The sequence below is a fragment of the Stenella coeruleoalba genome (assembly GCF_951394435.1).
Source record: "Stenella coeruleoalba genome assembly, chromosome: 2".
Taxonomy (NCBI): Eukaryota; Metazoa; Chordata; class Mammalia; order Artiodactyla; family Delphinidae; genus Stenella; species Stenella coeruleoalba.
In genome coordinates this window covers 52,357,488-52,372,670 of record NC_137147.1, presented here as the reverse complement: position 1 = coordinate 52,372,670, position 15,183 = coordinate 52,357,488, and the positions used below count along the sequence as shown (strand labels likewise).

General features: G+C 33.7%; 1 protein-coding gene across 3 annotated transcripts in view; it reads right to left on the bottom strand.

Moving 5' to 3' along the window:
• The window catches only part of MDGA2 (MAM domain containing glycosylphosphatidylinositol anchor 2), a 310,614-nt gene that overhangs the window by 230,115 nt on the left and 65,316 nt on the right, over positions 1 to 15,183 (bottom strand). For all 3 annotated transcript variants that reach the window (XM_079911897.1, XM_079911896.1, XM_079911898.1), the window contains one exon: positions 3,119 to 3,448. In XM_079911897.1, the coding sequence (XP_079768023.1) occupies positions 3,119 to 3,448 (330 nt within the window). The remainder of the gene's footprint in view (positions 1 to 3,118; positions 3,449 to 15,183) is intronic.

Below are 15,183 nucleotides of genomic sequence, written 5' to 3'. Positions count from 1 at the left end.
ACTAACTAGCAAAACCCAAAATCTAAAAGGGCCCCACATATTTACTTATGTCTTAACAGTAGCTTCCTTCTTTTTGACTTTGCTGAATTTGTGGGAATTTCCTCTGAATCCTATATGGTTCATAGAATTAATATAGTTTAAGATTTTCCTCCATGCTATAGCTTGTTCAAACTCTATCCCCAGTAATATCTCTATATTTCAGATTAAAGCACTGCTTTAAGTGTAGTCTTCTACTCTGTGGGGATAAAAATAATTTTTATTGATACCAACTGAATCACACAATCTCTGATCTACAGATCTTTATATTGCACTCTGGTATTCAACTCTACTGTAAGCAAAATGAAACATCAAACCCAGTTTCAGCATGAAAATAGAATATGTAATCACATTCGTGACTTATCCTTTGGGTTAAACACCATCTTCTGCAGACCCCTCTATCAAAATACAATCCCGTGCACAGGCCAGTCCTGCAAGCATGTCACCCGTGCAGCCATGCTTAGAAGGGTCCCACACTTGGTTTAATGCTCTGATATCGCCATCATGGAATCCTTATCAAGTTCTGAACTAGGGACACATTCTTAAAAATTTTCAAAGTATGCCACAAATTATGGAGCCAGTCCTGCCCCTGAGAGTGATAACGTATTAAATAATAGTATAAATTGGTCTATGAATGATTTTCTTAAAGTCTGCAGGGAATTACAAGATCAAGAAGAGAGATACCAAATGTCTACCTTGCAGAGGTAATAATAGGAGGAGGAAAGAAACCTAAAAGGAAAGCTACATGCACAAATTAGCTCATTTTTTTGATTTAATTATAATATATTGAGTATCTTCTAAGTGCCATGTATTGTTCCAGATGCTGATATTACAACAATGAACAATACAGAGAAAGTCCCAGCCTTCATGGAGCTTCCACTCTAGGGAGGAGACAGACCACAACCAGGTCTGTCTGTGGTGGATAGGGAACAAAAAAGGGGAGTGTTTTGGATTTAATATATCTCCTTCATCTCGAGCACTGTCACCTTTGGTAACCAGACAAATAATAATGGTTAAAAAACCTTAATTATTACAACTAAACTTTTATTAATAAGAGGCATTTCTTAAGGATTTTGTGCTTTTCTGATCATCTTCTGGAATTTTCCTTTTAAGATTTTTGGAAATTTCATGAATCAATGCTGGTCATTTACAATACAGTTTCAAATAGGTAACTAACTAGTGTATATAAAAATGAATGTTAGGACTCATTTTGTGAATAATTATATAATGCTCCTTTCTCCTCTCCATTCTCTGCTCCCTCTTTTGTCTAAGTTTAATGGTATATGAACTGCACTCCCATCAGACAAGTCTGTTTAGATAGGAGCACTGATTCTTTACATATAAGTTTTTGTCATCGGTTTCAAAAACGAAACAAGCAAACAAAACCAAGCAAACAACGAAACAAACAAAGCAATGGTCATAATTCAGTGTAGACCATCTGGAAAATTGTCTCTCATAAATAAGGAAAAATGATCATGGATTTTACAAAATTGTTCTTACTCTTATGGGAAACATCATATATGGGTGTCCCTAGCATGTTGATGGAGGCATTCAATGGACATCTGTTGACTGAATAAATACATAAATGAATGATGACTGACTGAGCATATCAACAGCTTTCCTTAGATATCCTCAAATGAGTCCATCTAGGGATAGCACTAATTTTTAACACAAGTTAGATAAAAAATAGTTATTGTGGTTTTGTTTGTTTGTTACCTAGAAAAGGACATATTTCCAAACACAAGTACCTTTCATCACCCTAGAATGGAATATCCTTTAGAAATAATGCAGAACGGTGAAAAGTAAGCACATTTGGTCAGCCTGAGCTATGGACCATATCCCTTAAGGAGTAAAATCAATCCAGCATGCATTGCAATTTGGAATCATGAAAAGACACAAAATCTCAGGTCAATCTGTTAACATACAAGAGTCAAAATACTGCCTGACTGGAAAGGAGAAGCCAACCATTTAAATTCCCTCAAAGCTCTGTGATGACTTAGATGGGTGGGATGGGGGTGGGAGGGAAGTCCAAGAGGGAGGGGATATATGTATCCATAGAGCTGATTCACTTCATTGTACAGCAGAAACTAACACAACATTGTAAAGTAAATATACTCCAAATAAAAATAGCAAACAAACAGAGTATGTCTGTTATCTACATTTGTGCTCTATGTTTTCAACACATGTTATTCGCCCTAGGATTATATAAAAATCCTAAATTAAAATTCAATCTAGTAACAAGCTGGCAAAACAAATAAAGCAACGTTGGAGTTCTCCAGATGCATATTGATTGCAGTTCATAGAATCACAGGGCTTTAAAACATCCTAAGAATTAAGCTAATATGTCCTCCCATACCAAAATTACCCTGTAATTTTCCTTATCCGTAGACATTCATTTAATTGAGAGAAAATTGATAACATATTTTTGGTTTTAACCTTAATAGAAGAAATTTCACTCCAATCTATTTTTATATTTAGCCATTCTCATTGTGAAGAGATTCTATCATAAGGTTCTTGAAAGAGTCACACCTGATTACAATTTTAACATGTTTATCATTGGTTTTTGTTGGTGGAAAATACATTTCTTATATTCCTTATATTTGAATACTCAAATTATCTCTCGGTATTTTCTTCTATGGACTAAATAGCTTCTGCTTGCTTCACAATTCTGAAAATTGTCCTAATTCTTTAGCCATTTGGTGTTTAACATTATTAATTAACATAATTTTAGGCTTTACAGAGAATTACTAGTTAATAATTTAAAAACTGGTACCATTTAACCCAGAAGCCTATACCTATCATAGACAACACTATTAACTTTATTTGCACTATTTCTGTAAAACCTCATGTAAATCTAAGTCAAATCTAAGTCTAAATCAAAACCTAATGTAATTCTAAATCTAATCAAAATCAAAGTCCCTTAACATATTTATTGGGCATTCGGAATGTTAGGACTTTGGTTTCAGGAAGCTTTTTGAAAATTAGAATGTTCTTAGCTTGGCTGAAGACTATTTTGTTTTACGTAAAAAAAGAAAATTATTCTCAATGTGAACATCTTTTGAATCATAAATATGCTTCTTACCTGTGCTGCTGGATATATTAACATCAATACTGATATCAGATATTCCTCCTCCCTTCAGAGATGCTACACATGTGTATGTCCCAAAATCCGTGAATTTTAAATCAATGATGTCCAAGTTTGTCGTTCCCGGGGAGACATCTGGATCAGTCTGCGTAATAACCATCCGTTCAGAACTTCTTAATGGACGACCATTTTTAAACCAACTAAATGTTAACTCCTCAGAAGGAACAGCTTCTACTTGGCAAGATATTTTCACCTCACGCCCAATCTGGATGTTGTCATCTTTGTGATAAGGATCTGGTGTGATCCAAAATCGTCCTTTTTTTAATGCTAAAACATAAAAATTTCGTAAGTTATTAGCGTTATTTTCATAATGTTAGGGATGCATTCACTCTAGGTAGTCATCTCTGGGCTGAAATAAAGTAAAACAAAATAAAGTAAAATGTACATATGTTTCTTCAGTTTCCAAGTAGTGTGCATATTAATAAACCTCATTTAGGTAATTTAGAAATAATCTAAAGACCTAAGTCACTTAGACACTCTAAAACTGATTTTTATAAATTGGTTAATATTTTCCAATAATATAAAAAATGCTTTAAATCTATATATGATACTTAAACATTGTTGCCATTGAATTTTGAACAAATGATGAAACGTGTTTATATAAAGTCATTAGGTATTAGAGTTCAAAATAATTATATGGATCATTAAGTCCAATTCCTTACCCATGTCATACTTTAATTATGGCACAATTTCCCAAATAACTCAAATATTGCACAAATTTCATATTAAAGAAAATTCTTCTAAGATTGTATCTACATGCTGACCAAAACTAGTTTGGTAAAAATTCAGTCAGTTCATATTCATGAGGTATTTTCAATAGTAGTGAAATAACCTGAATTGAAAGAAATACTTTTTTCAAAAAATTTGCTATGATGGCTCTATTCCACCATTCATAGATGTCTCCAGTAGAAACTGTTTGCTGGCTATTTCATGCAGATGGCCAAAAGAACCTCTTGGCAGATGGCTTGGAAAACATGCTGTGTTTGTATCCTAACAGCAGTGCTTTCTGAGTCTAAGGTCAGTGCTGTTCTCACCACCTGTGTCAGTAATGATAACTACCAGAAACTGCTGGGGGAGCATCTACTGGCTTCTTAAGGGCTCCAGTTCTGAACTCTGAATGATACCATGTACTCAATTTGGAATAGAGTTTGTTCCTTTTTATGGCAGTTATACTCATATACCCATCTTTCTCTTTTCCAACATCCTACTCATGCCCCTCTCCTTTAACATCACCATCCCTATATGATGAAACGTAGCATATGCAGTGAAACATAATTATCATTCACTTTTACAATTAAACCTAGATATATGATGACACTGGCAAAAGTGACGTGAATTTAGAAGACCTGAAGATATTGGAGGCCTTCTAACTGCATTCTGGGTAAAATTTCCTCAATTTAACTTGATTTTCCTCAGTCCAATAAAGGCCAGGAAATACCATGGAAATCTGTAGAACTATTTAAGAATGCACTAGAGATTAATACATTTTTAAATCTTAAAAAAATTATTTTAATTTTCTTTACTTTTCAGTCTCAAATATTTTCATCTGCTTTCTTGTTTGCATCTTAATAAGGAGAGAGAAATGAGTATCAAAAGCAACGTTTATATCATTCTTTTTATTCAAGAAATATTTATAGGGCTCCTGTTCAGGACTAGGCACTAGGCAAGGACCTTATAACATGAGATGAACAAAACAGACATAAACTTGACCCTCATGTATGCCAAATTGTGTACTCATAACTTATAGTCCAGTTTATCTACCCAATGCATATGATACCTATGTCTAAAAAAAGATATGAAATGTTTTATAAGTTTGAAGAATTCTGAATCTCAGAGGAGAATCCTCCAAAATATTGTTTAGAAAATGCACAAAGCTTCAGTCTTAATGAAAATACCGAAAGACAAATATCACATTCTTATATTGTTGTTTGTTACATCTTCCAAATGCAACTTATGAAACTTATTTATTCCCAACCATAACTTTATCAGTATATGACTTTAGGATGAAATCAGGAGAAATTATGGCATTCTATTATGTACAGTCATATATTTATATTTTAATAGGGTGCTGAAATATATGACTTTATATCTAGAAAAGGAAATGTGCTGAAAATGTCCATATCTGGCTACTATATTTAGTATAATATACTGTGCACATATAATTCAAATGCAATTAAATTTCTGTAGCACATAGCAAATTATAAGATCATAGAATGTCCTTTACTTTTTTTTAACAGACCTAAAAAAACAGTATGTCAAGGAACATTTACTTTTGTTAGCATTCATAACATTTAAATGAAAGTTTCCTTTCATTTGGTAAGAATTTTCCTTATCCTGTTTCTATAGAGAAATAATAAAGCTAAAAAAGGTAAACAGACGATTCATATTTTTCAAAGATAAAAATTTTGTATGTATATGTGTAATAGTTTCATATGGGGGTACATTTAGGATAAATTCCACTCCTAAGTTATATGTTGGTTGTCATATACAAATATGACAAAAAACTCTGATGTTTCAGTGATTGAAATTTATTGACTAGGTAGCTTTTGTTTTCTAGCTTTGTTCTCTATACAGTGACATATTAAAGTGATACTGATGTTGAGAGAACTGCAAATTCATCAGACAAATTAGATTTAAACTACGAAACAATTCAAAAGCCACTGATAAAAAAACAAGAGATCAATATCTATGTTACATATCATGCACTGTTTTATTCATGAGAAATAACTTTTAAAATCCAAAGTAAAAATATTTTAAATATTATAAATCTAATAATCAATTCAGAAATAAAATTAAATATGATATGTAACTATATTTTTGATAGAAAGCAATATAAGCAAGTGGGCTTTTAAGAACGAACTCATTGCCACAAATATTTGTTGATCTCAGTATCAGACAATTCTATGATTTGGCCAAAGTCAATCATATTAGTCTTTCAAATGACATATTCTGAAAAGGAAAAGAGGGACAAGTCAGTCTAGCAAGTGAGCTAAAGATAGGGAATATCAGAATAAGTAGCATGGATCAATTGGAGAGCCATCTATTTGAGTTTGTTTTATGTTACTCCATAACAAAATACCTGGTTTTGCATACTGAACAGAAATGCTCTAAGGAAAAAAAAAAGTGTGTGTGTGTGTAGCCATCTGACAGTTAAATTTATTTAATTTTCTAATTTATTTTGGCTGCTCAGAAAACTAAGAGCATAGCTCTGCTAACTAGGCACAGGTACATTAAGAACTTGAAAGCCAATTCTAGTTTTTCATTTCTATGTGGTCCGATATGGGCAATCTAATTTTTATGGGGCAAGTGCATCATTTATAAAAATAGGAGGTGATTGTATTATGCTCCCTCTGAGACCCATTGTGAGAAATAGCTTATTAACAATAGTGTAGCGGTTTGAAAATATGAAGTGTTTAATATAATCAACGGGAAAGCAGGTTTCTTCGTTTATAATTAAACACTCTTTTCAGTGAACAATTTATCGTAGTTCATGCAATGTTAAAATCATTTCCTCCTACCAGTTGATTTCAAATACTTAAAATCAATCTGCGATTAGTACCAGAGTATAACAGGGGTCCAACAGGCATAACAAGACTCTTACAGAACTAAAGAAATTCTATGGAAAAAGAGAGGAGAAATCCCTTTCCTCAAATGCAATTTCTTAGCCTGAATATAGAAAATCCTGTAACACCAGCCTGAGATAACATTAGATTTAGCTTAATGTATCTTAAATTGTGATGGATGAACCTCAGAAGGTACTTGTTTAGTCTGGCAATGCATGTAAAGAACTGGCATCAAGCTGAGCCTCTGTTCTGGATAATCAGCTTAGAAACACTGCAATATAACCCATAGCCTCCTTTCATAATATTGTGAGAACTGAATGCAATTGGCTCACGTTCACTTTTGAGAGGTTACTTGCCAGGACATTCTAATTGCACTCACTAAAGTCCCTCTACTTTGAGATTTACAAAGGTGTTCTGTGAATAGAATGAAACTAGTGTATAAATGTAAGGCCACTGCAAAGATCTGGGTAGGGCTTGCTGCGGACCTTTCCCTAGAGAGAAAAGTGGATTTTTGCCTATGAATGACCAAAGTTCTAAGCATAGTTCAATTATTTAAAATTAGATTACTTCTTGAGTTTATCCTTGAGCTAAAGACCACTGGCTTTGGAGAAGTCTAGGCTCATGGCTTCCAGGAATACAATATGCAGATAAAGACAAAGAGGAGGCTGTGAGATTGTGTCTTTCCTATAGCTATAGATTTAAAATGATAAAATGCACTGATTGTTTGTCAGATGTTCCATGAATTATACAACACATAATAGTCTGTATTAAAATAAAATTTGTAGATGGGACAAAAATAACATTAAATTAAATGACATTTTTTAAATGTTTTAAATTTTAATGACAAAGCATCTCTTTGGAGAGAAGAAATATCAGGTGTCAGCTTCTGAAACTCTGTTAAGAATGTATTTCAGAAGGATGATGAGACACAAACTGACCACTGACCACCATTCCAAGTAGATAAATTAGTTAAAAATCTCCAAATATATCACTTCTTACAATCTCGGTAGGATTCTGGTCAACATGAAACACTGGCAAAATGTTGCTAAGAATGAATCTAGAAATAATTAATAGTGTAATCAGACAAATAAAAATTGATTTGCTATTCGTGTATTCTCTGTTAAAGACAATAAAAATATCTGAGTGAAAAAAGTATTTGGTAGTCGTACTGGATGCCAACTGAAAAAAGAGCTGGAAATATATTACATCAGAAAAGCAACTTGAGATAGTAAATGATAGTATATAGATATAAACTGTCCTATTATAATTAGATGCTTATCTTTCTCCTCAAGGGGACTGTGAATACCTGGGGAGTGGGCCCATGCCTTACTCTCTTTTTTGTCCCTAATCCTGAACCTGGTTCCTTGTTATAGTTGGTATTCAATGGTTTTCTTTAAAATCAATTAAACTTGACAAAGCATTAACTTTACAGATTCTGATTGTTTCCATTCAGTCTGAAATGTCTATGTTAACTCTGTTTCTGTTTGGTAGTTTTATGTTCTGAGATGCATGGGGGGAAACAGGATAGAGAAAAAAGAAAAAAAAAATGATGTCTTCAAGGATTTAAGGGTTTTGTTTTGGGAGCAAAATGTATTTGATGAACTAACAGTATTAACATTGGGATATATGTGAGGAAGGGAATTCTGTACAGAAAAACTCAGAAGACATCATTGCATCATACCTACTGACTAGCTAGCTTTGTGTCCCAGTTATATAATGTGCCAGGGACATCAGCTATCAAACAAGATATCAGTTACTCATCCCTGCTTTGTAAAGGAGACCGAATTTCATGCAAAAGGGCTTGTTCGCATGCTTTAGAGCTGTTGATAATTATTTCTAAGGAAATATGGAAGAAGGAAGAAAACTGACATCTAAACATAGTTATATTATCTAAAATAGCATTTGCTAAAACCTGTTTCAGAAAAATGTTAATAGGAATCATGTTAAAAGAAAGCAGAACAAACAGAGTTTTGAGGATTGACTATGTAAGTAAAAGTTCATTTTTCTGCAGAACTTTTCAGAGCTTTGAACACGCTCATATGCACATTGTAACATTCCTAGAGGGGCCAATAATACTTAACAAAAAACCCTTTATTTGTGGAATATCTTTCAGGACTAGTATCTCACAGAATAAAGTAAGAGAATCTATTAGTCGATGAAAATCATTGAAATGACTTTAAAATTAGACTCCATTCTTTTTTTTTTTGAAAGTTGTTTTTTTTTAACCAGCCCTATTCAAGTCACTAAACGTTATGCTATTTTTTTTAATTAATTTATTTATTTTTATATTTATTTTTGGCTGTGTTGGGTCTTCGTTTCTGTGAGAGGGCTTTCTCTAGTTGCCGCAAGCGTGGGCCACTCTTCATCGCAGCCTCTCTTGTTGTGGAGCACAGGCTCCAGACACGCAGGCTCAGTAGTTGTGGCTTACGGGCCCAGTTGCTCCGCGGCATGTGGCATCTTCCCAGACCAGGGCTCGAACCCGTGTCCCCTGCATTGGCAGGCAGATTTTCAACCACTGTGCCACCAGGGAAGCCCCTAGACTCCATTCTTGATGTTTTAGTCATTTCCATTATGAGCATCACAAAATGATAGACAAGATACAACTCTCTTGTGAAAATAAAATTTATAATTAAAAAAACTAAAGGACAGGGGAAATGCCTAATGGCACAATGAATTTACAAAACATACTTCAGAGCCATCTAATAAAGCTATCTGCACTAACAGCAGTGTGGCTCCTTCCTTTCCCAAACAACCAGGATTTCTTAAAACTGAATTAACAGTTTGTTCCTATCTTGGAAATGCACATTTTGAAATATGCAAATAGCATGAAAAAGGAATTAAATGTATTAGCATCTGTATAATTTGCAATTATTGATATAAGCTAGAAAGACTTTAGCTCAGTTGCTTGAGGAAATAATAATAATATTTATATTTTATGTTGTATAAAAATGTATTTAAAGTATTATTATGAGAAGTATTAAAACTTCTAGAAGATGGATATAAGGAGGAGGTTCTTGTTTTTTCTTATATACTGTTCAGCATTCTTATATTCACTTCCCTTTATCTAACAACATCAATCGCCAACCTATAGTCTGAATGAAAGTTCATTAATAATGCAAGAACCAAAAACTCATTACATGCATTACCTAAAAGTAGTTTAAAATAGCACCCCTGATAATTTGAATGGAGAATTAAATGCTTAAAGCAAATTGGGGTTCTGTTTAATTGTGAAGTATCAAGGCTCTATTTATTTTGTGAATTTACTCAAAGCTAATTACCGCAGTTAATCATTCAAAATGTTCAAGCAAAGTATGGTTGAATTTTTGTCTTTTAATGTCCTTGCTCAATAGAATAACCGCAGGTAAGTATTTTGAGTAGAAACGAAAGGAAGAAAAAATCTTTTAGGGGGGCATAAATTTTGCTTTTTGATGTAAGCCCTTCTTTGAGAGGTGAAAAAGAAGTAGACTAAATTCATATTATTACTATCATCATTATTATTTTGCCATTCTTATTTCAGCCCTATCTTAAGTAAGGAGTAAATATATATTAGTATAAATTATCGAAGTGTCCATATAATGTCATAAGTAGAAACAAACATTTTCATAGTATGGCTACTATGTAAATGGTATTTGACATAGTATGTCTTAGCACTAGTTACCTGAATAGGAGAATATTAATCAGTAAATTTACGTATCCTATGTCATTAAAAATCAGTAGGTATTTTGAGCTCACCTTTTCTATCAAATTAAATATATCCCTTCACTATGAGAAGAAGAACGAGTCCAGGATGAGTTATATTTTTTATTAGTTTTTAGACTTAGGACTAGAAACAGCTATAACATGAACTGCAGCTTAGAAAAGCCTGTGCTAAACATAGTTCTTCTGAAGTCTTTTTGAAAATAGTACATCCTTAATATTTATGGAATTGATCATATAGTAGTGAAAACTGGATGAAAATAATGAGACTAACAAACTAAAAATCGTTCTTTACTTTTTTTGCTTTCCTTATTTTCTGTCTCAAAAGCTGTGGACTTTCTCCTTTCCAAAATGATCCTGCCCATCTGGCAACCTCTCTCCCTGTACCCTGATGACATGCATTCTTTTGGTTATCCACTTTCTTTTGAAGTTTCAATATTTTCTCTTTCAAATGCTATTTAATTTCAGAGTAGAAAGTTGTTTAGGTCACATCTAAACTTAGAAGACATTCCTTAACCCTAATAATCCTGCAAATTATTTGCAGCATTTTTCTTAAAAAAAATAGTGAAACACCAATTGCCTCCTTGTGTCATTATGCACTCATTCAATTTGACAGTTCACACCTTGATTTTCACCAGTGCTATTCTGACACTGAAGTCTCAAAGGTTAGCAATAACCTCTTACTCAGTTAACACAAAGATATTTTCCAGTTCTTCTCCATGTTTATATCACGTGTATTTTGCACTTCATATCACTTTCCATTACTGATTCTTTCTTCCTTCTTGAAAATTCTTTCTACAGACTTCTATGACTAGGAAAATGTAATATTTAAGGAAATAAATTAGTTTGACTTTGCACATTTGCATCACAATTGTCATGACACACTTCCTAGTTCCTTACTTCATTTGAATTTCATCATTCAAACAGTAGTTGTAAAGTCAGTCTTTGTTGAGAAAGAAAGGATTTTTATAAATTATTTTGTCATAATTGCAGATCACAGAGTTTTTACTTAATCTTCTACCTTCCAATTTGCTGCGCATGTTTGGGGACACGTGATCATTGTTTGTTTTGTTTCTTGACACACAAAAGATTGCAACATATTCAATTTAAATTAAAATAATTATTTAATCATTTGAATATATTATTTCATTTTTAATATTAAAGAGCAAGGAAAATAACCTAGGTATGTTGAAAAACCAAATGAAAAATATCTGTACTCACTAGGAATTTATAAAAATGATCTTAACTATCTTATCATATTTTGAGAGGAGCTCAAGTGTCAATACCAATGACAAAAACCAGCTAAACATTCCCATCAGTGTGACTAAACATTAGACAGGTTTCTTCCTGGCTCTAGGCCCCTGGTCTCTCTTTTCTTAGAGCATTTAACTTTAGAAAACTTTCAATTGTAGATTCCTTCTCTGCCCCTTTGAGATGTAAATCTTCTACAAGCCAGAACTGGTTTTCTTAAGGACCCAGGAGCCATCCGTCTAAAATGTACTGGCATACCTCAAAGATACTGCAAGTTCAGTTTCACATCACCACAATAAAGCAAATATTCAAATAAACTGACACAAATTTTTTAGTTTCTCAGTGCATATAAAAGTTATGTTTACACTATACTGTAGTCTATTAAGTGCGCAATTTAGCATTATGTCTAAAAAAAGCAACGTACATACCTTAATTAAAGAATACTTTATTGCTAAAAAATGCTAATCATCATCCCAGCCTTCAGCAAGTCCTAACATTCAGCAAGTCCATGCAATGGTAACGTCACGGATAACCATAACAAATACAACAATAATGAAAAAGTTTGAAATATGAGAATTACAAAAATGTGATACAGAGACACAAAGTGAGCAAATGCTGTTGAAAAAATGGCCCCAATAGACACGTTTAATGCGGCATTGCCGCAAATCTTCAATTTGTAAAAAAAACACACAATATCTGTGAAGCAAAATAGAGTGAAGTGCAATAAAATGAGGTATGCCTGTAATCATCAGAAGAGATAGTACTTCTAATCCCAGTTTCTATAGGAGGGTAGGAACCTAAGTTTGAAAAGACCACTTAGCAAGCAAAGATGGCTTAATCACATTCACCAACCTCCCCTAATGTCTTCCAGTACTTTTCCATTAGCTCATCCTAGTATTTAAAAATCCTCCGTCTTTTGTTTCAGCAGAGTTACATTTAATCTCTCTCCTCTAGTGCAAGAGTCGTGACTCCTTTTGCAAGTCTTGAATACAGTCTTCTTTGCTGTTTTATAAAGTGTCTGATATAATTTTTCTTTTACATCATTATGGTCTTTTACATTATAGAATGTGCATTATTGAAACAGATGAAAACTGAATAACTCTAGGAAATTCACTGCTACAAAGTTTCAAATACTAAAGAAAATAACGCTTACGGTCACAACACACACACACGTTGTAGTATGTTGTTCAAAGATGAAATGTTGCATGAGTACAAGCGTATTTCAGAGTTAAGGAGGTTAATTTAATCCCTTTATAAAGCTATGTTTCCTTCAATGTGCTACACCCTATTTAATCTTTAATGCCCTGCGGGTCTAGAATTTCTGATAATAGGCCACAGGACAAGACTCTGGGTTTGTGGGTTAACCAAAAGATGACAGGGCTGCTAAAATGCAGTGTGAAGAGACTGACTCTAAAACTAAATACCTTTAATATGTATATTATAAAGAGAAATGTGTAATATTTCCCTTTTAAAAAGTACACCCTACCCTTGCTCTAGAAGTCTTTAAAGCAGATTTTAGAAATATATGTTATAGTTTTCCTTTTCTCTTTTTAATGAGAAAATCCTGGCAAATAAGCAGATGAGATAAGGTCAAAATGATGGTGGTGTTTTTATATCCTGTAAAATTGGTAGCTGGGCCATAAATTGGCTCTGATCTTTATAGGAATAAAAAAGAGGGAAATACTAATTTCATGTTTCATAGTATCTGTGAGTTCAAAATATCCCAACTCCTAACAAACAAACAACAGACAAAAAATATTCTTGGTCCAGAGATCTGAGTAGAATTTATCTCCTAAACCTGCATAAATGAGACACATAACAAGCAGCATTTTAACCACATCCTTATGATGATCATAACAATGTAATTTACAGAACTAGTTGTCAATCTGTCCCTCAATTACAGGACTGTTAATTACATCAATTTATACTGGAACAAAGGAGTATGGTCCAGGTGCACAGGTGTTCAGGCTCAATTCAAAGATAAATCGAAAGGTAGTGTTTCAGTGAGTATTAAGCAGTAGCGAATACAGGTTTATAGTCTACGAGAATGACCCAGGGAGGTTATCATTGGTGGTCATGGTGGGAGGGTGGTATTGCAGATATTATATATTGAGGGTTATATGGAAATATCTGCTTTAAGTATTAACTGACATAGATGTAAGATTCACATACTCTTAGAAAGGAGAAAAGCCAAAATAGGATGCAAGTTCTGTAAAGATATGGATAGTGGGATACCTATGGACAGGAACAAGACAAAGGTCCACATGGTACTGAAATCCAATGAAAATACAACTTTAAGACGTAAAACATGATGAGTACTTTAAGAAAAAAATGGTTTCACAATATATCTCCCAGATCAAATCAACTGTTTGCATTACTTAGAGAACTGTTGGATATAAGCCAGTTCAGTGTTAGGACACATTTACCCAGAAACAATGACTTCTGTGTTGGAAGAATTGCTCTTAACTCATCCTTCAAGGAAATGATTAGATAGATAATAAGGCTAGTAATATATTAAAGGTAAGCCTACTATTTGAAACTAAAACTATGACATCTGTAGTTTAGAGCATTAGTATTTGAAGTGTGGATCCTAGACCAATAGCAACAGCTGGTCTGTTGGGTGCCCCTCCACAGCAAAACTATACTTCTTGGGGTAGGACCCAGCCATCCATATCTAAAAGGTTCACTGGGTGATTCCGATGTACTCTCAAGTTTGAGGACCACTGTCTTAGAAAACAATTATCCTTGGGTGTTCCCGACAGTCCAGTGGTTAGGACTCGGCAGTTTCACTGCCAGGGCCCTGGGTTCAATCTCTGGTCGGAGAACTAAGATACTGCAAGACACGTGGTGCGCCCAAAGAAAACAATTGTCCATCCATTCTCCAGAAATGCAGAGCCAGAAGAGAAGGAGACAGGCCATCAGCTCATCCAGAGGATTACTGAGTTATTAAAGAGCATGCTGAAAGTGGCCACAGCATATCATTTTTCTTTATAAGGCCCTCAAGAAATTGTTTACCCTGATTATAACATGTGAAATATGATTAAGGAACAGCTCCTGCAAGTATCAATAACAACAGGGTCTAAATTGACCTCACACAGCTTAACATGTAACTACGTCCTTTCCACATAGCCAAAGCCTGAGGAAAGGTTCACAAAAGCACTTATTATTTTTAGGTTTCTTCACAAAATGACAAAGATGTTAACAGTGGCCAATATAAAGTACCTTCCTCTTCTTTACCTAAGAAATTGTAACTCTTGAATTGTAACCAAATATCATGTAGGAATATCTAAAAAATGATTATGTTCATAATTTGTGACTGAGAGATTGATAGCCCACCAACTTTCTTCTGAGAGTCAATGGCTTCAAAGAGAGTCAATGTAGCTAACAGTGAAGAGTAAGTATTCTGAGGTCAAACTGTCTAGGTTTCAAAATGATTTCATCTTTTATTAGCTGTGTGACCTTGTGTAATTTACTCAGTCTCCCAAATCTGTA